The sequence below is a fragment of the Falco naumanni genome, chromosome 1 (genome assembly GCF_017639655.2).
Source record: "Falco naumanni isolate bFalNau1 chromosome 1, bFalNau1.pat, whole genome shotgun sequence".
Taxonomy (NCBI): Eukaryota; Metazoa; Chordata; class Aves; order Falconiformes; family Falconidae; genus Falco; species Falco naumanni.
This window is the reverse complement of record NC_054054.1, coordinates 94,261,040-94,283,758: the sequence shown is the minus strand read 5'-3', so window position 1 is coordinate 94,283,758 and position 22,719 is coordinate 94,261,040. Positions and strand designations below refer to the sequence as shown.

Sequence of the window (22,719 nt, the reverse complement as noted above, 5' to 3'; positions counted from 1 at the left end):
CCCGCCCCGCTCCCCGTCCCCCGCCGCACGGCCCGGCCCGGCCCGGCTCACCTCGCTGGTGCTGGCCGAGGAGGCGGCGCTGGGGGTCGGCGAGCGCTGCAGCGTGACCAGCGCCATGGCGGCGGCGGGGCCCGGCTACAGCGGCGGCGGCTGCGGGGCGCCGGCCGCCTCCACCGCCCCGGCGGCTGCGCAGCCCGCCCGGCCGCCGCGCCGCGGGGAGGAGCCAGGCGCTGCGGCGGCGGGGGCGGCGCCGGGGCGGTGCTTCCCCGGGGCCGGGCCGCGCTCGGCGGGCGATCCCCGGGCTGACGGGGCCCGCGCCCCGGCGGGGGGGGCCGAGCCTCGGCACGGGGAGCGGGGCGGCGCCCCGAAAGGTGCCGGTGGGTCTGAGCATCCCCCTGACGGCCCCCGGAGGGCGGCGGGGGCGGCCGGCGGGAGCCCCCTTCGGAGCGGAGCGAAGAAAGTGCGAGGGGTCAGCGGTGCCGAAAGCAAGAGGCAGACGAGTAATGGGGTAATTAGTGTAAGAGGCTTTGCTGGTTGTATGTAAAGCCCTTAATAATTCAGGCCGTGGATGCCTTTCCCCCTCCGTCCCTCCCCACGCTGGTGGGGGGCACTGGGGGGGCTTAGCCTGGGGGAAAGGTGCTGGGGGGGCTGGTCGCTCTCCAGGTGCCAGGGGGGCTGTGGGCAGGGGGACCGGGCTCTTCTCCCAGGTAACAAGTGACAGGACGAAGAAACAGCCTCAAGCTGCACCAGGAGAGGTTTACACTGGATTTTAGGGAAAATTTCTCCACCCAAAGGCTGGTCAAGCACTGGCACGGGCTGCCCAGGGGAGTGGCGGAGTCACCGTCCCTGGGAGTGTTTGAAAACCACAGGGATGCGGCGCGCAGGGACGTGGTTGAGTGATGGACTTGGCAGTGCGGGGTTAACGGTTGGACTCAATGATCTTAAAGGTCTTTCCCCACCGGAGTGATTCTGTGTTTCCAAAGAGGAGCTGTGCCAAGCACCCTGGGGTCCGAGGGGGTGGGTGCCCGGGGCTTGGACACCACCTGCCCCAGGAGGTTTCTCCTGGCAGCATCCCTGGGAGGATGCGGTCGTGAGGCAGCACAGGTGGCAGATGAGCCTTCTCTTTCATGGCATCCGAAGCGAAGCGGGATCCCATGGCTTCGCCAGCTGCTGCCTTCGGCAGCCTGGATAAGGTTGTCACCCGCGGGTGGTGCTGCTCCTGCCGGGTGGTGGGAGGCAGGATGGCAGCCCCCACAGGGATGCTGGGGATCTGAAATGTGTGCGAGTGGTGCTCCGCTACCAAAAGCATTAAAGGTACCAGGTGCTGAAGCCCTGTGAGCCTGCAGACTTCACCCTCCCAGGCCATCCCCGCTGACCTCTCGGGGCAAAGCATCCTTCTGCTCAGGCCAGCGTATGCCTGCCCATGCCTTTCCTCTGCCTTTTGTGAGACTGGATTCCTGTCACCTGCGGTGCGTTGTGCTGCGTGGCTGAAACCCAGGGCCCAAGACTCCAGAGACATGTCTGCAACCTGTGCAGGAGATTAGTTCCCATTTCTTTTATCTTTATTACCTCCTTTATAAAACCTTGAGGCACAGTAAAATCTTTAATTGTAGCAACTCTGCCCAAACACCATGTGTGCTTCCAGGGCTGCCTCTGCCACTGCTAATGGTATCTGCACTGACAGAAACCTGGCTTTTCAGCCCAGAGCCCAAAGTTGTGGGTTTTGTGAAGGGAGAGGCAGCTTAGAAAAGAGAAACGAAGCCATCTGGCCCCTGAGAGGGGGAAGCTGGGCAACATGGCTCCTGGGGTCTAGCGGAGGGGAAGCAATGCCATTTCTCTCTTACGACACAAAAACCAAGACCAAGGCATTTGATTTTTCCAGATCCCACAGGAATCCGGTGGCTGGGGAGTCCCATCCGCATCTCTCCATCCACCAGGACCCATCGGGGCAGCCAGCAGTCACCATGGTGACAAGTGTCAATGATGGCATTTTGCCACAGACGGTGGTGACCCTGTTTTCCTTTCAGAGGAGAGACTCCGGGGCCGGCTGCCAGCTACACACGGGGTCTGGTGCGGGGGACTCCACCTCCCTGGGTCTGGAGCAAAGACTTTGGCCCCGCTGCCCGGGGGCGGGCTGTCATCCCGCTGCCCTTGGCACTTAGACCTTGCACTGTGGGCAGTTTGCTGGGCTGTAAACAAGCTGCCCTGAGAAGGTGACTCTGTTGAAGTCTCTGAAAACCGCGGTGACTACCCCAAGGACCACACATTCTGCAGGTAAGCTGGTGGAAAATGTGTGTTCCCATGATTTATTGAGTGGCGAGGCGGATACCTCCTTGGCCGGTGCTGCAGGGGCAGCCTGGGGCGAGTCCCGTCCCGTCCCGTCCCCCCCCGTCCCCCCCCCGGCTGCAGGTAGAGGATGCAGCCCCAGCTCCTGCCGCCTGTGGGTTATAAAACCACAGCAGATGGGAAGCAGTGCGGCTCTCCTGCTGCTGTCGGTGCTTTGCCATCCCGATGACTCATCCCTCCATTCCAGCAAATGTCAGTCCCGCTGCGGGCTGCCTTTCGCAGCAGAGATGCTGCACGTCACGTTGTCCAAATAAAACTATGGGCTAGAATTTGCTCATGCTGCCCAGAGCCAGGTCTGGCGTGCTGCTGGCATCCCTCCCCCTACCCACATGCTGGCAGCGGAGCATTCAGGGGTGTGACCCAGGCCGACATGACCCACACTGTTGTAACCCCAGCCCTTCCTCAAATCAGTCCTTGGCTGCTCTCTGCCCAGGTGGTGACCAAAGGACTTTTTCCAGGCTGCAAGGCAGGAAAGCTCTGTCAAGAGGGAAGAGTCAGGAGACCAAAGGGGGCTGCAGACCCTCTTTGCAGCTGACATTGGCAAACAGCGGTTCTCCCAGCTGGTGCTGGGGAGGATTTGGGGTGGTGGCACAGCCACCCTCAAGTGCAGGCAGCCCCGAGGGCAACAGCAGCGTGAGGAACCATCCTTGCATTTATTGCACCTGGCATTGCTCCCTGGAAAACACCTGCTGTTTCCCATTTCTTTTATCCGTGCCCATTTCTTGTGTCTCCAGCCCGTGCCAGGGGCTGGGGAGAATTAGGAACTCCCCAGAGCAGGGCTGGGTTGCTGGGCATGGAGGGCTCACGACATCCCATGGGAGGCGGTGCGAGCGGGTGGGTGCTCCCACCTCTCCCCGGCTGCTCGCCCTCATCATACTGGCTGATGGGAGGGAGAAGAGGATGCTGATGGCTGTGGCACCCTGTCCTGAGCTGCTGCAGGACACAAAGCAACCACAACTCTCTCTGCCAAGCAGAGGAGAACGGCCATGGGCAGCTGAGCTGCAACTTTGCTGCTCGCCAGCAGCTACAGCACACCCAAGGGTAGAGCCAGGGATGCGGCCCCAAGCACAAGGGCTGTGAGCAATGGAGTAGCGTCCCGTGGCAAGCTGCACCCCCTGCATCTGCCATTTCAGTGCCTGGCCAGTGCAGGCAGGTGCTGAAGAGGACTTGGGAGGCTGTACAAGAAATGCACACTAATGCACCAAGAGCAGCTCAGCCCCTTCCCTGGGCCATCTCTGCTCCAGCAGCAGAGCCAGGGCCAGGTGGGGTCCTGCAGGAGCAGATGCCCTCCCTCCTGGGAAGCCCCACCTTGTCCAAGCGGCACCCCAGCCCCAGTGCTGCCCTTCAGGTGTTTCCCTCGCTGCAGAGAGCCGGAGCCATGCGTGTGGCCGTCATCGGGGCTGGGGTGATCGGCCTGTCCACTGCCCTGTGCATCCACGAGCAGTACCACAGCCTGGTGCCCTCCCTGGAGATGGAGGTCTACGCAGACCGCTACACACCCCACACCACCAGCGATGGGGCAGCTGGCTTGTGGCAGCCCTACCTGAGCGACCATGGCAACTTGCAGGAGACGTAAGTGAGGAGGAGGAGGAGGAGGAGGAGGAGGAGGCGGCGTATGCTAGTGCTGTGTCTGCCCCGCCATGCCCATCAGTGCATGGGGGGCTGAGCTGCCCAGGCACAGCTCCATAGGGCTGGCAGAGCCACCGCTCCCCGGTGTTCATTGCAGGCTCTGGAGTAAGGAGACGTTCGATCACCTCCTCAGGCACCTGGGCTCACCGGCAGCGAAGGAAATGGGACTTTTCTTAATTTCTGGCTACAACCTGTTTACACAGCCGGTGCCGGTAAGGAGCAAGTCACAGCCAGGGCTGGGAAGGGCTCCAGCTCGGAGGCTGCCCGGGGGCGGGCAGGGTTGTACTTTTTCCCAGATGATGCTCTGAATGTTTCTGAATCCTTCCAAGTTTGTCTTGTGACAGTTTGCCCGGGACACGGTGTTTTCTGTGCCCCTGATGCTGTACTGGTATGAAGGAAGGGCTGAGCCCTGGGCGGGTGGGAGCTGGCAGAGCCTTGCTGGCCATGGTGTGCTGCAGCTGCATGACTGCCCGTGCTCCTCGGGGTGGGCTGTGTACCCCCCCAGCTTCTGTCCCACGATAGGGATTGATTGCAATTCGGGTTCATTGATGAGCTCGGACCTTTTTCCCTACTGCAGGACCCATCTTGGAAGAACATTGTCCTGGGATTCAGGAACTTGACAGCAAAAGAGTTTGAACTCTTCCCTGGTTACAGGTATTTTCCAGTCTGTTTTCCAGAGAGGCACTGATGTCCTTCCGCCCCCGGCAGGACAGGTATGGGTGAACGGTCCCAGATGCCTCCCTGTCAAGGGGCGGCGAGGGCAAGAAACTGCAGGTGCAGAAGTGGCCTTGCTTCATTACAGCTGCTTCCCTTAAAATAAGTAGGGAACGCCTCAAACAAGGCAAAAAAGGAGCAGCCCAGCATGGAAACCATTCCAGCTCTGCTCTTACTTCACCAAATATTGTCAAACTGGGGGAAGAAAATCAGCAGAAGGTGTTTTGTGCTGTAAACAGAGGGGAAAAAAACATGCACATGTTTTGCAAGGGGGAGTTGGGGTCCCAGAGCTGCAGCGGCCGTCGGCAGCGCCAGGGCAGGAAGCGGCTGTTGTGCAAAGCTGCTGGGGGTTCCTTATGGTCCTTAGGCAGGTCCTATCCTTCCTCTCCTCGTCTGGTTTCAGCTACGGCTGGTTCAACACAGCGCTGATGCTGGAGTGCAGGAGCTATCTGCCATGGCTCACCAACAGGTGAGTGCAGAGCTGCCATGGCACTGGGGTTGCAGGAGAGCCACCGCTCCTTCCGAGTCCTGCAGCCAGCAGGACATGGGAGGCAGGTGTGGATTTTCATCCTGCACATCAGGTGTTGCCCTGGATCCTTTTCTCAGGCCAAGTTGGTGGCTGAGTTTAGGTGGCACTGATTTGAGGCGGCCACCTCGTGTCCTGCTGCACTTCTGACCTAATCAGCTTGAAGATGCTGGTGCTGGTGGCTTCCGTGGGACAGCACCCACAGGGGACCTGAGCATCCTCCCCTGCTCTCAGCAACCTGTGCCCTGCAGCAGCGCAGGGGCACAGCAGGATGAGCCGAAGGAGAGGGGAGGCAGGGATGCATCCCTGGGAGGTGGGGAGAAGGGTCTGGAATTCCTACTCATTGCTCCAGGGGGGTAACAGGCTCCCCACTTTGTTAGCCCAGGAGTGTATTTTATGCATCTGAGTGCTTCTAACTGTGGGAATATGTGGGGCTTGGTTTTGTTCTTGTTACTGGTAAGGTGGAGTGGGTGCCCTACCCACAGCAGAAGACCTGGGCTCTGATGCAGGGCTTAGCAGGACTGAGCACCCTCCGTAGCTCAGGGCCATAGGGAAAGAAGCTAATGACTGGAGACCATTAGGAACCACCAAAAAGACCATGGACAAGGTCTTTTATAACAAGGAGCAACAAGCTGTACCTTCTCTGGGTATCAATTACAGGTGCTAATTTGAATGGTACATTTGCTTTTCATTTGCTGGTAACAAATGAACTTGCTCTTCCCAGATTAACGCAGAGAGGAGTGAAGTTTTTCCATAAGAAGGTTGAATCTTTCCAGGAGGTGAGTGGTGATATCGAGCCGGGGCAGAGCAGGGCAGCGGGCACAGCCCCATTCTGGCATGGAGAAGCAGCACCCAGCAGGCACATGCTGCTCTGGCACGTCCCTTGGCATAAGTGATGGGCCAGGGGCAGCGGCAAGACTACGCCAAGATCTAGGAGACAAATTCTACCAGGCAAGATAAAGACTTTTGGGCATCAAGGGATGGCTGAGAGGGGACAGGGTAGTGCGTTTGGCCAGCACTGAGTGAGGACGCAGCCAAGCATCAGCGGTCTGTCTTCCCCTTGAACTGCAAACACTCTCCTTGCCTGCACACATGGGGTCTCAGCGGGAGCTGTGCTGGGGAAGCTGTGCCCTGGATCCGGCCCTTATGGTTTATTCATTACCAGACCGTTGGACCGAGTTCTGGGCTTGGCTTCGATGCAGGAGTCTCGTGCCCCCCGTGGGTCGCATCGCTGTGCGCGCCGCTCACCGCGCCACGTCTGTCTCTCATTAGATGTTTGCCCAGGGCGTGGATGTTGTAATAAACTGCACTGGGGTGCGTGCCGGAGAGCTGCAGCCTGACCCGGAGCTACAACCTGGCCGTGGACAGGTCATAAAGGTGAGGAGGGTGCAGGGCTTACGTCCCCCACTCTTTTTGCTGGAGGAGCCACTTGTTAACCGTGAGGTGTGTCTGTGCCCTCTGGGCTGAATCGAGGGCTTATGGGCTGGACCCACACCAGGATCAGGTCCCAGTTCCCGGAAAACATTGGTAGTGTAAAACCCTCATGTGTGGAGGCCAGCGCAGAAAACCTGAATCTTGTTCCTCGTTCAGCTGTGGGGATGTCCTGGGTCACCACCCCATTTCTTTTCTGGGTGAAGGCGGGGGGAGGCCAGAAGCATAATGCTAATAATAAAAAGACATAAAATCCTTGGGAGAAGAAGATGATTATGTGGGGAAACACAGACTGATGCCAGGTAGGAAGCTCCTCCACTTGCCCACCTGCCCTCCCATCTCCCTGTCTTCCCATGGCAGCAGCGCTGTGGTGTACAGAGCCTGAGCAGAAGGGAGGGTACCACATGCAGACCCTGGTGTCTGCGCTCGTCAGCCTGCCCACATCCCTCCTGCTGCCTCCCTGAGCCAGGAACCTTGCTCTCCACCTCCCCCTGACCCTCTCCCCTTCGTCTCCCAGGTCCTGGCCCCATGGGTGAAGCATTTCATCATCACTCATGACATCAAATCTGGTATCTACAACTCACCGTACGTCATACCGGGGTAGGTGACAGCAGGTGGGCAGGGGCTGGCTGGCCTTAGTGATGCTCTGCTGCCAGCACTCCTACAGCACTGGCTTGGCCACGGCTCCCTGCTGCTGCCTGCCCTGCAGTAGCCCAGCCTGCGTTCACACCTGGCCTGACGATGCTCAGTAGGACTGAGCACCTCCATAGCTCGGAGCCATTAGGGGAAGAAGCTAATGACTGGAGACCATTAGGAACCACCAAAAAGACCATGGACATTTATTACAAGCAGCCTATCTCTCTCAGGGAGGAGAGCAGGAGGACGCGGGCAGGGAAAGCGAGGGAGGTCCCACTCCTGGGGCAGTGACCTCCTTGCGCAGACCCCAGCTCGGCACTCGGATGCGCGGTGGGGCTGGGCTGGTCCTGGGCTCTCAGATCAGGCAGCACCAAGTGGCTTCAGTGTCCCTGATCCTATCCCACCAAAACAAAATCAGGTCCTCAAAAGAGCCAAACGTTGACAGTAGGGCAAATATTTCAGGGGAGATCTCTTGTTTTCACATTTGTACCCATCTTTTTTTTATCAATGGTGTTGACAGAACTGCTGTACAACAGCTCATTGTGGGGAAAGGCACTTCTGATGCATCCTCCCATTAAAACCAGTGGCAGGAATCCTTTTTTACTTTAATAAAAGCCTACCCTAAAAAGCTCAGCCTTCCCCTCGCTGGTACCCTGAGCTGTGCCTGCAGCTGTTGGTGAGACGTCTCCTGGGAGCGTCCCGTTCAGTTTAGCACCCATGCAGAGCTCCCTGCAAAAACCAAGGAGGAATCCCAGGGGAAGACCTTATTTCTGTGTCCCCATAGGGATGAGGAGGGCTAAAATGAGATCCTGGCCCCAAAAGCACCATCTCCAGAGCTCAGCGAGTGGCAGTGGCTGTTCCCGGGCAGAGCCCAGCTTCCAGCGCTTATCTTGCACTTTCCACCTGCTTCCCACCAGCAACTTTCTTAGGGGAATTGGGATCTATTATTTGAGACGGCAGTGTATGCATGTACTCGGGGAGCTAAACTGCAGAATAAATAAATACGCCTGCTGTTTATCCCACCTCTGCTTCCTCCTGAGAGCAGCTATCTACCCGGCTTTGCCCGTGGAGAGGGCTTTTTAAGCTTGAGCTTGAATGCTGCATTTCTGGCACTCCCTATTGTGCTGATATTTCAGAATTAGGCAATCAGCCATTATGTAAATAACTTTGAATGCTCACAGCCCCCAAGCAAAATATTCCAAGCGATTTCTGATCACAGTCCCAGCCACATCTGAATTCTTTTCCCTGTGTTTGTTTTAGCTGGAGCTGTCATAGCTGGGCACCAGGCTGGCTCTCAAGGGGAGCATTAGAGGGCACCTCTTCCATGCTGGAGTGCTCAGCCCCGGGGGGTCCCCTCCTGCACGCCCCACCGTTCAGCCTTTGTGGTTTTGTGCTTCCCAGGGCTCAAGCAAGGTTTTAGAAGGGTCCAGCAGGTACAGACACCCCCAGCTCCCCCCAAGCCGTAACCTGCCATTGTCCTGTTAACCCGCAGGAATTTTGGAGCAGCTGCAGCAGAAATATGTTTATTTGTGTTCCCCACTGGAGGCATCCTGTTCCTTCCAGCCCTCTTCCCTAGCCAAGCAGGAGCAGACCTGTTTGATAGAAGATGAAATGAGCTGTTTGGTTTGCCCAGGCAAGGGCCTTTTGAGTGCTGATAGTATTTGATGAATGACTTGCTGATGAGCAGACATGCAGGCACCACTCCCGCCTGCTCCGTGTGAGAGTTCGTCCGGCAGGAATATTTTACAGGCTCTGGGCGTAGCAGGATCCATACATCCCCCACACAGAGTCCCTCGGTGTGGTGGTCCAGCAAGGGATGGCTGGGGACACTCACCACCATTTATCTCTTTTGGGTCTTGGTGCAGGAGTGAGTTCACGGTCTTGGGAGGGATCTATCAGCACGGCAACTGGAATGAAGAAAACAGCACCCAGGATCACAAAACTATCTGGGAGAACTGCTGCAGGCTGCTTCCCGCTCTCCAGGTGGGAGACCCCGACCCAAGGCCCACTGCCGGGAAGTAGGGAGGGAAGGGGTATGGAGAGTCCGGGTGCTGGGGTGGAGCTGAGGCTGCAGGGATGGGCGCTGGGGACAAACCACAAAAACCTGAATTTTTGGGCCTCCTGCGTGTCCCCCGGCAGCACATGGCACTTGGTGAGAGGGTAAATCACGGGGTGGCACAGCATCATGTTGGTGCCTGGCCACGTTCATCACACACATCTCGGGCTCCGTACACCTGGCTGATGGACAGGCAGGGACTGGGGCTGGCATTGCTTTTGAGACAAGGTTTGTAGGAAAACGTAATTACTCATATAGCTGGTAAAAAATCAGAGCAAGAGTTTTGGGAGGGCATCCGGGCCCAGCCCCCCCCGCCACCTTCTGCTGCATTGTAGAAAGGCTGGCATGTGGCGAGGCTGGTTCGTATCCCCTCCTGCCACTGCGGTTGCACCCTGGGTTACAAGGAACGTGTGGGCTTTTGGCACAGCGCTTTGCCTCGCCGGCTCTGCCACAGGCTGGCGACGTGCAGGCTGCCATCTGCAATTGCTCTGCCCAGTCGCCCCTTGCAGCAGCAGCAGGGACGGGGGAGCCTCTGTCCCTGCTCATTGCGGGAGCCCTTGCCTCACGGACCGCTTAGTGCTGAGGGATCTGGCTGCTGTCATCCAGAGAAACGCCGTGCAGGAGCTGATGTGCTTTTGCTTTCAGAAAGCAAAGATCGTAGAGGAGTGGAGCGGCTTGAGACCAGCACGCCCCTTCGTTCGCTTGGAGCGGGAGACCCTCCGCCACGGCCATTTCCAGGCAGAGGTACCGTGCACAGCCCCCAGATGCCGAGTGTCATTAACCACCACGCTAATTGTGCGTTAGGCACTTGCAACACCCACATCCAGCTAACGCTGGTGCTCTTCAGCCCGCAGCTGCACTGCCCCGCGTTCATCGGTCCTCGCTCTGTCTCCCCTCTCAGTTTCAACCCAGTGTCAGAGATAAATGTCAAAGATAGCCAGGTCTGATGGATTTTGTGGGGAGAGGGGGCAAGGAGTGCTCCTGCCAAGGGATAAACCTGCAGCTGGAGCTTAGTTCTTGATAGACACCGAAAAACCCATATGGGAGAAAAAGTCTGGCATGGGCTGCGCTGCTCCCAGGACCACACGAGGCACATGCAAACCACATTTTGGTGTCAGCATTTAAAGTAGCGTGGTTTTCTGCCAGCAGCCCATAAGGTACAGAGTCCTTTGTGCTTGTGAACTTCATGTCTCCATTTAATCAAACCCAATACACAGTTTTTAATAAAATGCTCAGGGCCTCCAGCACTGACACCAGATTGTTGGTGCAAAAGATCGGACTTGAGATTTCTTCCAGTTTGAAGCTCAGCAGCAGCATGAAATGAAATGTGGTGAAGGCACAGAGGGACACTGCTGGGGCTGTACCCACTGCGGGGCTCTGAAAAATTCAGCTGCCTCTGTGCAAGTAAAGCTGGGGGTCTAGGCTCAAACTTCTCCAGGGCAATAGCTCTTTAAATAGCCTTGCATGGCTAATACATCTTTTAGAGAAAAGATGCCCGAGTTGCAGTGTGCCATCTGTTCTTGGACCCTCAGCACAGCACCTTTTCACGTAGGACCACATTACTCCTCCGTGCTGTCGCCTGACTGCTCATCAGCAGACCTGCAGAGGGAATCCTTGATTCAAGTGCGTGCATGTGTCTCTTAGATGTACAGCTTAGAAGAAGAGATTAAAGCTCCAAAGGGGATGACGACTGTAAAATGTAATTAAATGTAATGAAAATATATTCAATTTTTTAGCTGGAGAGTCTTGGAAAGGAATCGGTGTATTTAGGCAAACTCCGGAGCACAGTTCAAAGTAATGCTGTATTTGAATTAATTTCTGGATTGCTCTGTTCCTTTATCAGCACGCCAGATCTACGCTGCCTTGGCACAGGAGAGGTGTAGCTATTGATCCCAGCGATGAGTCAGGCTCCTGCTGAAGCAAAGTAATTTACTTTGGTAGGAACAAACACTAGGTAGGATGTAACGTGATGTGCTCTGAGGCACACGGCTGCAAGCCCCACTGCTGCATTTCGGGGTGGCCGGAGCAGCGGGTGCAGACGATGCTTGGGATGCCACTGGACCATGCAGAGTTTCTCCTGCCTCTCCAGCAGCTTTTGGAGGAAGGGAAGGAGCAGAAGGTCCCCCAGCTGTGCACTGGGAGCTCCCAGATGGAAGGGTCAATCTAAAGACACTAATGGCATTCCCAGCCACTATTGTGGCTCCTCGCTGCCCTTAGCCCCAGGGCTCCAGCACAGCTTTCTCAGCACCGATTCCTCCTCTTCTCCCATAGGTGATACACAACTATGGCCACGGCGGGTTCGGGATCACCATCCACTGGGGCTGTGCCATGGCAGCAGCCAGGCTCTTTGGGAGCATCCTCCAGGAGAAGAAGGTGGCTGGCCCACCACAGCCGCGCTTGTGAGTTGCCTGCTCACCCGGCATTCTTTTGACAGCAGTAGCTTAGAAATCACAGCAGAAAGATGCGAATAACACACTGATACACGTGGGCTGTTCAACCCTCCCGCCAGCTCCAACGCTGGTTCGCAGCGTCTCAGTTCCAGGTTGCAGCCACTTCTGTTGCTGCCGTTTGCCAGACGGCTGAGTTGCCTCCACCCCAGCCCTGCATGACCTACCTAAAGGAAGCGCTTTAAAATATGGACTAATTATCTGTGGCAAAGTGCACTTCTGTCCCGGGGATCAGTCTGCAAAGGGCAGGCAGGGTTCAGCTGAAATCTTGACAGTCCTGCAGTTCATCCGCATGATGGGACAGGATCTGAAACTGAGCCAGTGCCACCTGAGGTCTTCACTGACTGCTCCGACACCCGGCATGTAATTAGATTTGCAAGCTTCCCCCAGGAGGCAAAAGCTCCTTAGTAGGAAGAAGCTCCCAGAGAAGTAACAACAGCTCTACAAGCACGTGCTTCAGTTACAATAGCTTTTCTTACATTCATTCCAAGACAAAGCATGAGTCTACAGCACCTGGTTAGTGTATCTGGCAACAGGCAGCAGCGCTTGCCTAAAATGGGCTTTCCAAGTGATGTTTTCAGCAACAAAAGCAACATGTTCCAGCCCCAGGTACTTGCCAGACTCTATATATAGCAGAGACCATACACAAAATAGCTGTTCTCGTCCCTAAAACTCCCACGGGCCCTTCAGTTTCTCATTTCCTCCAGGCGTGAGATGCAGCTGGGGCAGCAGCGCTGGGAGAGGAGCTGGCTCAGGGCAGGTTGTGCCTCCCGATGGAGCTGGGGACAGCTCCCGGGAGGGTATGACATTGGGGCTGTTCAGTGACGCTGCTGAGGACCCCGTGCACTGTTCTGAAGATACGGTTTGGCCGATCTTCCCATGCCATGTGTCTTTCCTGCTCTAAAAAGCATCGCAGCCAAGGTACTGAATGGTCAAGAAGCATTAGCCTCAAACCCGAAGGCTAGCCGGTTGTCCCGAGTCCCGCAGACGGGGCCTGGCTCGCTCTCCTCTGCAGAGAAGCCAACTGTTTCTTACTCATCTGTGATGCAGCTTCTCTCTCCCTCTGACTTCATGTGCCAAAAATAGCTCGTCAGCCTGGTTTGGGATGGACCAGGCAGCTGCGCCCAGTGCGTGAGCGATGCTGCAGGCCAGCTGGGCTCCCTCTGCCTCCTGGGCACCCGCCTTTAAACAAGTCCCACGAAAAGCCCATGTTTTCCTGGCCACAGCCTGGCACCAGAGTTGCTCCCTGCCGAAGGACTTGTCTCCCGACACGCTGCTTCAGTTTCACCAAGGAAAAGAGAAACTGGTGAAGGCTTTGTGGGAAGTGATGAGCACTCGGTGCCACTGGAGATGGTCCGTGCACGTGAGATCTGCAGCCTTGCGGGCACGGGCGAGCCTGGTCTCATTTCCAGCAGTGCTGCAGAGGTTACTGTGCCAGCACCGCCGTGGCCCTGGGACACCTTCCAGCGACCTCACTTTCCATTGCACCCTGTGTCAGTGTTGTGTACTTCCCCAGCTTACACACCCTGGGCCATCAGAAAGCTCTGACGTGCTTTGCTGAGTGCATCTGCTCATTGTCTGCCCTTTAACGAAAGCAGTGATGGTTCCTCTCACCGTAAGGGCCAGAATTTCCCGGTGGCTGCTGCTGTGTCCCTTCCCTTCCTCGCTTTTGGGAAGGGGCAGGGGGGTTGTGTTCGGCTCCACTCGGACACCTGCAGCACTGACGAAGTGGTGTGGCACGGGAATTCTCATCGCTGAGGCATGGGAATTCTTATCCCTGTGGCCCTGGAATTCTCATGGCTGCAGCACGGGAATTCTCATTGATGCCGCACCCGAGTCCAAGGCTGTCGGAGGCACCGACAAGAGCAGGTGCTGAAGTTCCTCTGACTGCAATTCCGGCCCAACACATCGGCGCTCCTCACATCCTTGCAAAGTGTACAGCATCCTAGGAATGCTGCAGTCACGCGTGCTTTCTGCTTGTCACTCGACTGCGGAACATCATCACTGCCCTGTGCAGCAGCGGCAAAGGGAAGCTCTGTTAGCAGCTCCGGAGCTACGGCACAGGTTAGGGCAGCGGAGCATGGATGTGCGGTGTGCCTGGCAGCTGAGGCACCGGTGTGCTTAAAAACACAAAGGTGGAACATGAGGAGCCCCGGTCATGTCCAGTCTCTCTGTCAGAAGGGTTTCCCGCTAGATCTGGCAGCTCACCTGATCCATCAGCAGCCACATCCAAATAGGTGTAATCAAGGAAAAGATAGAAAAAAAGAAAACAATAGCAGAAGATTGGCCATTGATTAATGCTAAACCCAATGGTCTGTGATAGCGCTTCAGCAGAAGCTGTTCAGCGGAATAGCACCCGCTCGATTTCACTTATTCCACAGATGAAGGCCCATATTCTTCTCCCATTTGCACTGCTGTAAATCAAACCCACTCACCCGATCGCAGAAGAGCTACACCGATGAGCAGGGGTGGAGCGAGTCATTGTAGTTTACAATAAGCAGTTGGTTCTTCTGATCGTGGAGCCTACAGGAGCAGCTGTCCTGTGATCTTACACGGCCTCTGAAAAAACAAACAAAAATGATTAATGTGTAATTTTATTGGCAGTCTAACTTTCCTGATTTTTTAAAAGGCCACAATTTAGTATGTGCGCACAATAAAGGTAGTATCCAGCTATCTCGTGTGTGATGCTTTCTCCCTGATGGCATGGATAGGGCCTCAAATGCTAATTCCATAGCAGCATCCCAGTAGATCATTATTCCGTGTTTCCCCACACATTTTCCCTGAACATTTCGTCCTGCAGGAGGAAGAGCCATCATTCTAGATCCTGAGTAGACAAATGAACCCGAAACACCTACTGTGTGAAATCACGCGGTTGCCTGCGTGGTGTTGCTGCTAGCCCCCGGACTGTGAAGAACTCACGCTCCCAGACGGAAACATTTGGGATTTTCTCATGTCGCTCGGCTGGTCGCTCTGTTTGGAGACCAGAGCGACAGGGAAGGTATTTTACACTGTTGGCAGCTGCCGATGAATCACTGTGGGCCAGGAGAGCCGTGAGATTGGAGTTCCCTTCTGCAGCAAGGGTAAGGTAGGAGTCGGTGGGGTGTCTGCACAGCTACTGCACATACTTTCCTGACAAGCACAAAACGCCGTCGCCAGCGGCCAGCATCAGCACATTTTACCAACTCACAGTTCTCAACAACGATCGCCTGTGACACAGAACAAAGCTGGAAATACATCAAGTATCAGTAAAGTTATCCTCTGTAAGCAAACAGCAGCTCTGGCATTTTGGAAAACAGAATGAGCTTTAGAAATGCCTGAGGATGCCAAAAAGTTCACAGAAAACACAGAAGAATGAATATTCTCCCTAAGTATTGCTTCCGCGATACAAACCCTTCCGCAGTTAGCAACTATTTCCATTCCCAGAAATAAGACTCTCCATCCCAGAGGACTGTCGAAGGCTGCACAAGCTGTGAGAAGGAAGATTAATGCACACTGAGACGAGAACACACTGTATTAGCATGCAAAGTATTTGCAGATCGTTAGTCATTTTGACTCAGACCTTATGTTTGTAAATGGCTGGACATCAAAATAAGAATATCGTTTAAAGGGTAGAGGAATACAGTCAGGGTTATGCACTTAATTATATTTTATAAAAACAAGACAGGTGGAAGAAAAGTTTACATTAAAAAGCAAATAAATAGAGGGGACCCTCCCTGCCCCGAAGTCCAGACACATGCTGAGCCACCTCCTCCCAACATGCCTTTGCGATCTACAATCACAGATTGCAGCATTAAAGGCATTGCTAGAAATTACCCACAGGCAAGAAGCAAAACTGACTGGTTTTTACCGTCCAAACTCAATTAAATGCAAAAAGTAACTAAAGATCTGAAGATAATTAAAAAAAAAATAAATTAGCTGCAGTTATCTATGAGGTTACTTATAATGCATCCTGTGACTTTTCTTTATGTCCAAATGCACAAAACACACACACACAAAATGAGTCAGAGCTGCAAAGTGCTGAGCCCTTGCGTATCCAGCAGAGTCCACAGAGCAGCATGTGTCTCAAATCTCCGAGCATCAAGACAAAAAAATGGTAAAGTCACCGACCCTTCATAAAAGTCCGACAGAACAGCCAAAAGCATTTTTACTGAAAAAACTATTTATTTGTTTAACATAAAATATCTAGTGTGGAATTAAACTATCCAATGTTGCATCAGTAACATAGGAACAAAAAGAGTATTTTACAACAAGCTTGATATACACAAAGTTTTTAAACATTAAAATGTATCCAGCTTAGAAACTGTACATTCAAACACAGGAAAACATTCAATGTTCTTTCGGCAAGCATTTAGGAATAATAAATCATTCCATCAAAGCACACTTGGAGAATTATTTTTCCCACAACAGCTTTGCACATTAATACATTGGACAGTTAGCAAATCTCTGAATCCCACAATTCTGTTTGCTCTCAATTTTAATTCAAAATTACCTCACTTTATTGTTTTAAATGAACTAGCTATATTAATTCCTTCATCAGTGAAAAATACTTGACAGTGTGTAAAACAATCTTTGGAAGCTTATTATATACATCAATGGTGTTGCCATATTAACAAAATATGACTTGTGATTATTTATAGGCTAACGTGTATCAACGCAAACGTTCTTCAATTTTTCAGGCGACAATCTCAAATGCCCTTCCATTATTAAGAATTTGCAAGGACCTGCCAAACCTGAACTTCAGTTTTGTTACTTCAGCGCCCAAAAGGCTCCTACTGATTTCGGTGAGGTGGGGTCAGCTGAGGTGGGCTCCTACCTGCCGGGCTCTGTTCGGCTGATCCAAAGCCCACGAACATCTGTGGGAGATTCTCCCAGACTTTGGATCATGCGTTAGGCATCGCTGTCTCTAAATCAAAGACCTAGAGGATGAAGATGTCTTGGCAGGAACAATCTTGGCATTTAGATCCTTAAAGACATTTTCAAGGCAGAATTCATAAAAAGCAAAAAATGCCTTCAATTTTTTTTTTTTTTAATACTGTAAATGTCACAGGTTAAAACTGAACTACTCAACAGCATCAAAAGGTTTTGCATTACCTAAAAATTTTTACCTGGGAAATATTTGATCTGAAGTATGCATATGTGCAAATTTAGGACAAATATACTTCACCTAAAACTCTCGGAATGCACATTTCGAAGGCCACTGCTGCAATGCAGTCCTTTAAAACTGTTGAATATTGACTCAACAAAATGAAGTGATATGCCAGCATTAACGCTGGAAAAACAGAATTTTAGCTAAAGGCGCTTAATAACAGACAAACTTAGCAGCTAGGCTGCAAGGTGGCATTCCTTCAGGCCACAGATGTCCTGCACTTTTTATTCTTTCCCACCTCTAATGCAGGCTTACACCCCGGTGAATTCTCCTAGAGGCCCCCCAGTTTGGGGTGCACACCTAAGGGATGGATGTGACCCCATCGGGGCGGACTGGCACAGCTCTCAAGTGCCTTCACCAGAAGGAGGAAGAGGACAGTAGCCAGAACCGTCATCGAAGGGTGAACAGTCCGTATTAACGCCAAGGTAGAGCAGGTTTTCTAGCTGGCTGGTCACACGTGTGGTCTGATACCTGATTTACACCCACCTGGAACTGCTCCCTGGCTGCCAGCGCTCTGCCCACCTCTCGCACACCGGAGGGATGGTCCCAGGCAAACAAGCCCATTTATCCTTGGAGGCAGCACTCGGCCGCCCCAGCTGCACCAGGGCATTAGGGAGACTCACCCAAGTACAGCCTGACAGAACGAGGGGAAAACAAATTACCGGCACTGGTCAGCACCGTGAGAGCTCTGTCCGTTTACTGGGGAGCGACTGGAACACGAGCTGGCTGGAGACTGAGCACACAGGACAGAGAGACAGCAGAGACAGGGATAACCAAACCAGCACGCAGTAAGGGCCACTGGAACAGGCTGGGTGTTTCTGTGGCATCAGCCACATCTAAAGGGGGATCCCTGTGAGCTGAACGTTTTCGCCTTCCCATGGAAAGGAAAGTTTGTCTGGTTGGACCAATCGCTCCTGGAGTCTTTCGTTGCAGTCACCATCGAGTGGTAAATGAATGGACAGACCTTTTGGTGCCCTGTCAAACTTTTCTCAGCAGAAAATACCCCCCCAGAGTATCAATAACCTCTTTGGCCTTTTTTTTATTAGCCTGAGTTTCCTCGCTTTCCTTAAGGAATTATCCGCTTCTGGTTTTCCTTCAAATTTCCAAAAAAATAAACAAACAGACCAACGTGCCTTGGAGCATTATACTGCACTCCAGTGCCCTAAAACCCTAAGTGAAAGCTGAACCCCAACGGTGTTCATTTGCATTGCACCCAAACACGGACTCAGTGACCTATTCTTGCCCCTCAGAAAAGGGGCCTGGCTCCCAGAATACTTCAAATATTCTACTGTGCAAAAAATTGTTGCGTGCTTACCTATGTGTACGTGAGACAATTGACCACACATACTATAAAAACGTATTGCTTCCCACAGCCTAGTGATGAGCATTTAGTCCATCCCACAGCCTAGTGATGAGCATTTAGTCCATCCCACAGCCTAGTGATGAGCATTTAGTCCATCTCACTTACATTTGGTTGTATGTTCCCGAGTCAGGAATCCTGAAAATAAACTGAGACAGGGATGAGACACATTCTCGGCTTCCTTACGCAATTCCTCGCTGCACATCCACAGCCTCTGCAAGCCGACCTCCTGCGCAGTGACACATTTCTGACAAACAGGGCAAACTTACCCTCAGCTGAACTCTGCTACAGTCTCTGACAAGAGCAGGATCATCAGTCTTCAGGAGCTACATCTGAAGGAGCGAAGTTCCTCGCCCAAGGATGACCGCAGTGCGGCTCTTCCCATGATTTGTGTTCGTTTAGGATACGACGCCAGCTACATTCCTTTGTCACCAGCTTGACGTTACAGTCAATGTACAATCAGCAGCTATCGAAAAGTTCTGCCCAGCTGTCAGGAGGCCAGCTTCTGTTGGGAGACACTTGAAAGCAGCTCCATCCAAACTGCTCCACGCAGCTGTTCAGACCGAGGCATTTTTAGCAAAGGTTTTGGCTACACCACCATGAGAACATACTTAGGCAAACTGAGCAGAAACATACCTGGACCCATGCAGAAAACCACAGCGTGCATCTCCACACACAAAGAGACACCAGTACAGCTGAAGCAGTCTTCACCAAGCAACAGAGTGCTCAATGTTTCTGGAAATGTTAGAGAAGTCAAACTCTGCTCCAAACCAGGAGGATTTACATTTCGTGTATAAGTTTCCATCTCTACAACACACATCGCTCCTCACTGACTCAAACTACCTGCCTTTGGTGGGAAAAACATTCAGAAAAGAGTTTCCAAGCAATCAGTGTCTGTTAATTCTCAAGGAACAGAACCCATAAGCAAGGGAAGTAGAAAGCATTGGTTGGTTTGTCGTTATCACATTTTGTTGTTGTTGATGGCTAAAAAGTGCAAGGCAGGCATCTAATTCATAAAACCTATTCTGTAGTGTATGGAATCCACCGTGTGCTATGCCAGGTACACAATAAATATTAATCTTTTGTTTTTAGGCATCGAGAGTACATTGTTTTAATTACAGCTTATACTGAGTTGCATTCAGTTAGCTATTTGCTTGACACGGGACATTTTAAGCTGAATAGCTGACCATGCAAGCACAACAGACTTAAGAAAAAACCCTTCCTGCTAAACTTCAAATGATATTCAAATGCCTCTCAATACAGAAGTAAAGTTTTTATGAGTGTGAGCAAAGAGCAGCAGAGACACAACTTGCTTAGGTTCAAACCAAAAGTTCCTGCAGTTTGACAGGTGACATTGGCAGTGGCAGTATGGTCAGCTTTCTATGCTTCAGGGTCGGATTTTTTGTGAAAGATATCTTGCTCGTACCATTCATTCTTTCAGGTTTTCATGTCCCATCATTCCTGTGATCCAGAGTTTGACCTGGTGACCCCTGGGGAATGAGATCCTCTCCCAACCATCTCCTGTCCCCATTCCCTGTGGCTGGACTCCTGTAGGCCACGACCTTTTGTTTCGATGGGCAAGAAGCAGGAAGCCACGGCAGCCAGCAGGCAACATCCACTGTACACCACCAGTGTTAAATATACCGAAGATTCCAACATCACCTGCAGAAAAAGGCAGAAAATACAAAATCGTACCCCTGGGCCTTATCGCAGAAAGAAATAGAGATACCAAGGTAGTAGTAGAAATTTTAATTACAGTATTGGAAAAAATGTTTAATATGCAATGTGCATACTTTCATTCCTCAACAACTACACGTAGCTATTAAACAGGCTGGATTACACATGCCTTGAGGTGCTGCTGCCCTTATGCATTAGACAGGACTTAAGCAAGTCACAAGTTTTCTACCCAGCCACTGCTTCTGACACAGCCTTTTGAGCCCTGTCCCTGCGGAGCCTGGCTCCCCCAACCTCCCTGTCTAGCTCTTTCCACATATCCTGAAGGTTTGTATCCACCAGGACCTCAGCCTGGGATTTCAAGAGACAGGCGGCATTGCGTCACGCACAGGAACTCCCTGCCTCCCACAGATCCCACCTCCAGGTGGTGGCTGCCAAGGTGTCCTTACATGCAGCCAGCAGCCCACTTCTTGGTTATTTATCCCCCAACGTATGGAGCAAGGGATAAATTCAGAGACGAGCCTGAATTCCCCTCAAGGAACAGGCGACAAGAACCCTCCTTCCATACATGGCGCACAGATTGCCCTTGGTTTGGCCCTTCCAGCAGAACTGCAGGTCCTTCACCACCTTCCTGCACCAGCACTCTCAGGAGGAGGAGGGTTTTACCTGGGCAATGAAGGGGGTTATGAGGGCTCCCACTCTCGCCATTCCACTGCACGTTCCCAGGCCCAACGCACGCGTGGCTGTCGGATAAACCTGCCAACAAAGCATCAGCCCATTAACGGTGCTGCCGACTTCTCTCCCCTCCAGTCTCCTAAATCAATGGAAATTAATAAGTGGTACTACAGCAAGTTCTGTTAGCAATGACAAGGAAATCATCGACTCGTATCTGGGGTAAGGTCCATTGTGACGAGGTCATAAAAATGACTTTCCCACCATGCTCTCAGTCCCCTTAAACAGTCTTGTTACAAAAACAATCTCCTTACCTCAGGAGTGTAAACATAAGCAGCCTGAAATCCTCCTGAAATAAAAGCTCTTGCAATGAAGAGCAGCACAGTAAGAACATTTCTGTGAGAATAAAAAGGAGAGCAGTGTTTGGGACTGTTCTGTACAATCTGTTTGTTTAACTTGGAGGCAAGTGCAATAAAAATGCTAAATTTGTTAGAATGATTTCTTTTGTTTTTTAATGAACCCTTTGTATTTTTCCTGGACCTTTAATATAACAACGATGCCAAACAATCTGCATTCCCACAATCACATCAGTTTTCTAAGTGTATTCATTCTAACTGACAGCTGTGGCCTATTGAAATAAGCAGCAAATGCCTAAGTTTGTCTAAATAAGAAAAATATATTCCACATTACAAATGGTGCAAATAAAAAAATGGCACACGAGAAGGAAATGAGAGTGCAGAGAGAGACACGAACCTACCTACCACCTGGATATTTGCAACTTTGTAAGGTTTCTTATTATGAGGTTTCTGTACTACTATAAGGTTTTGTACAGTGCCTGAGAAGGTTTCAATTCAGCGAGCTCTCCTCTGGCTATTAGTTAACTTCCTTCTCTGTCAGCCCCAAGGCACAGATATTGTCACGTGCATGTGGCACGAAGGCCAGATGCAGCCAGAGGCAAACTCTCAGAGCACAGCTGGAAATCTGGTACCATTAAGATTCAAGGGCAAAGATTCCAATTGAGTTGTTCGTTGGAAAATCTGCCTGAAGGACAGACACCGAACAATACAAAAACGCAAACCCAAGCTCTTCTGAAAGTCAGGCCCCGTGGATCCGCAATGCCAGCGTCAAGCTCCACCAGCCATGCTGCGTACAACTTGGAGGTTGGACCAGTCTGTGGCTATGGCTTCTCACATAATTGTGTCACAGCACTTAGACCACCGAGAGCCCACAAGTGAAGCAGTCAGAGCTGCTGAACGGGAGGCAGAGGCTTGGCTGCGAAGCACTGCCCTGGTAATTACTGTAATTACAGTCAGCATGGGGAAACATAGGTAATGAATGGCAGAGAGCAGTACCAGCTAGCAAGGCTCAGGACATCAGATCTGATTTAACAATCATCCACTGGTTACCTCCTGCTCAGACATAAGCTCTTATTTTCCCCTTTGGCTTGCTCTGTCTGCAAGATTACAGTGAAAGATTTCTCCTCTCCTGCTTCTTTTAATGTCCAAATTCTGGTGAGGAAACCTAGCACCATCCTTAATTCTTTCTCCAGATGAGCACGACCATCTCATGGATTTTCAAACCACCACTTCCAGTTCTCCTGCCATAATCAAGGGAGAACAGGGATGAATCAGACATACCAGTTGCTGACCATGCTTCGCTTACCTTCCAACGCAGAGAAACAGCAGAAGACTGCAAAATGAGAAGACAAAAAAGGACAGGGCCATGGTTTTCTTGCGACCTATCCGATCAATAATCCATAGTGTTACCAACACACCTGTAGAAGGAAACAAGTTGATAGTTGGCAATTGAGCAAAGGCAGAGGCTGCAGCTTTTAACACAGGCTGGGTTATTTAGATGTGACATTTTGTTCCCTCTCTCTCTCTCTTTAGAATATTTTGGGGGCAGAGGCACCAGGCAGTGCTGAAGAATGCATTGCCCTAGCCACTGGTGCCCCCTGAAACCAGAAGCCCTGCGTCCCAGCTGGTGAGGCTTGCTCCATGTTCGGCATCCCCACTGGTCCACACATCCACACACTCAGGGGCTACACGCTTACGCAGGAATGAGCAACCCCCTCTGACATGT

The 22,719-nt window shown here is 52.3% G+C and overlaps 3 protein-coding genes across 12 annotated transcripts in view; 1 reads left to right on the top strand and 2 right to left on the bottom strand.

The window, feature by feature from the left end:
• SSH1 (slingshot protein phosphatase 1) overlaps positions 1-185 on the bottom strand; it is a 37,357-nt gene extending 37,172 nt beyond the window's left edge. Inside the window, exon 1 of one of the 3 annotated variants that reach the window (XM_040608139.1) lies at positions 52-185. In XM_040608139.1, the coding sequence (XP_040464073.1) occupies positions 52-117 (66 nt within the window). In that variant the 5' untranslated portion in view covers positions 118-185. The remainder of the gene's footprint in view (positions 1-51) is intronic. The other 2 variants (XM_040608149.1, XM_040608084.1) reach the window with 2 other exon arrangements.
• An 89-nt stretch (positions 186-274) lies between these two features.
• Positions 275-14,458, top strand: DAO (D-amino acid oxidase). 4 transcript variants are annotated; one of them, XM_040608058.1, is made up of 12 exons: positions 275-508; positions 2,028-2,274; positions 3,713-3,918; positions 4,073-4,187; positions 4,553-4,629; positions 5,093-5,158; positions 5,940-5,994; positions 6,488-6,592; positions 7,164-7,246; positions 9,148-9,265; positions 9,984-10,082; positions 10,823-11,602. In XM_040608058.1, exons 3-12 carry the CDS (start codon positions 3,725-3,727, stop codon positions 10,919-10,921), a joined length of 1,011 nt encoding a protein of 336 aa, XP_040463992.1. In that variant the 5' UTR covers positions 275-508; positions 2,028-2,274; positions 3,713-3,724; the 3' UTR covers positions 10,922-11,602. The 4 variants fall into 4 exon arrangements, with proteins under 4 accessions (XP_040463992.1, XP_040464003.1, XP_040463974.1 ...); XM_040608040.1 differs by lacking the exon at positions 10,823-11,602 and adding an exon at positions 11,610-14,458 and having other exon boundaries at positions 277-508; XM_040608048.1 differs by lacking the exon at positions 10,823-11,602 and adding an exon at positions 11,610-14,458 and having other exon boundaries at positions 277-517.
• Positions 14,459-15,933: 1,475 nt separating this feature from the next.
• LOC121094450 (SV2 related protein) overlaps positions 15,934-22,719 on the bottom strand; it is a 29,005-nt gene continuing 22,219 nt past the window's right edge. For all 5 annotated transcript variants that reach the window (XM_040608003.1, XM_040608023.1, XM_040608014.1 and 2 more), the window contains 4 exons: positions 22,300-22,411; positions 20,952-21,033; positions 20,632-20,721; positions 15,934-19,953 (listed from right to left, as the gene is read on the bottom strand). In XM_040608003.1, coding sequence (XP_040463937.1) covers positions 19,747-19,953; positions 20,632-20,721; positions 20,952-21,033; positions 22,300-22,411 — 491 coding nt within the window. In that variant the 3' untranslated portion in view covers positions 15,934-19,746. The remainder of the gene's footprint in view (positions 19,954-20,631; positions 20,722-20,951; positions 21,034-22,299; positions 22,412-22,719) is intronic.

Excerpts from the sequence above, each read along its gene's own strand:
- DAO (XM_040608040.1), top strand. The coding sequence starts at position 3,725 with ATGCGTGTGGCCGTCATCGGGGCTGGGGTGATCGGCCTGTCCACTGCC. Across the intron at positions 6,593-7,163 it reads GCCGTGGACAGGTCATAAAG|GTCCTGGCCCCATGGGTGAA; the intron begins GTGAGGAGGGTG and ends TTCGTCTCCCAG. Across the intron at positions 7,247-9,147 it reads TCACCGTACGTCATACCGGG|GAGTGAGTTCACGGTCTTGG; the intron begins GTAGGTGACAGC and ends GTCTTGGTGCAG.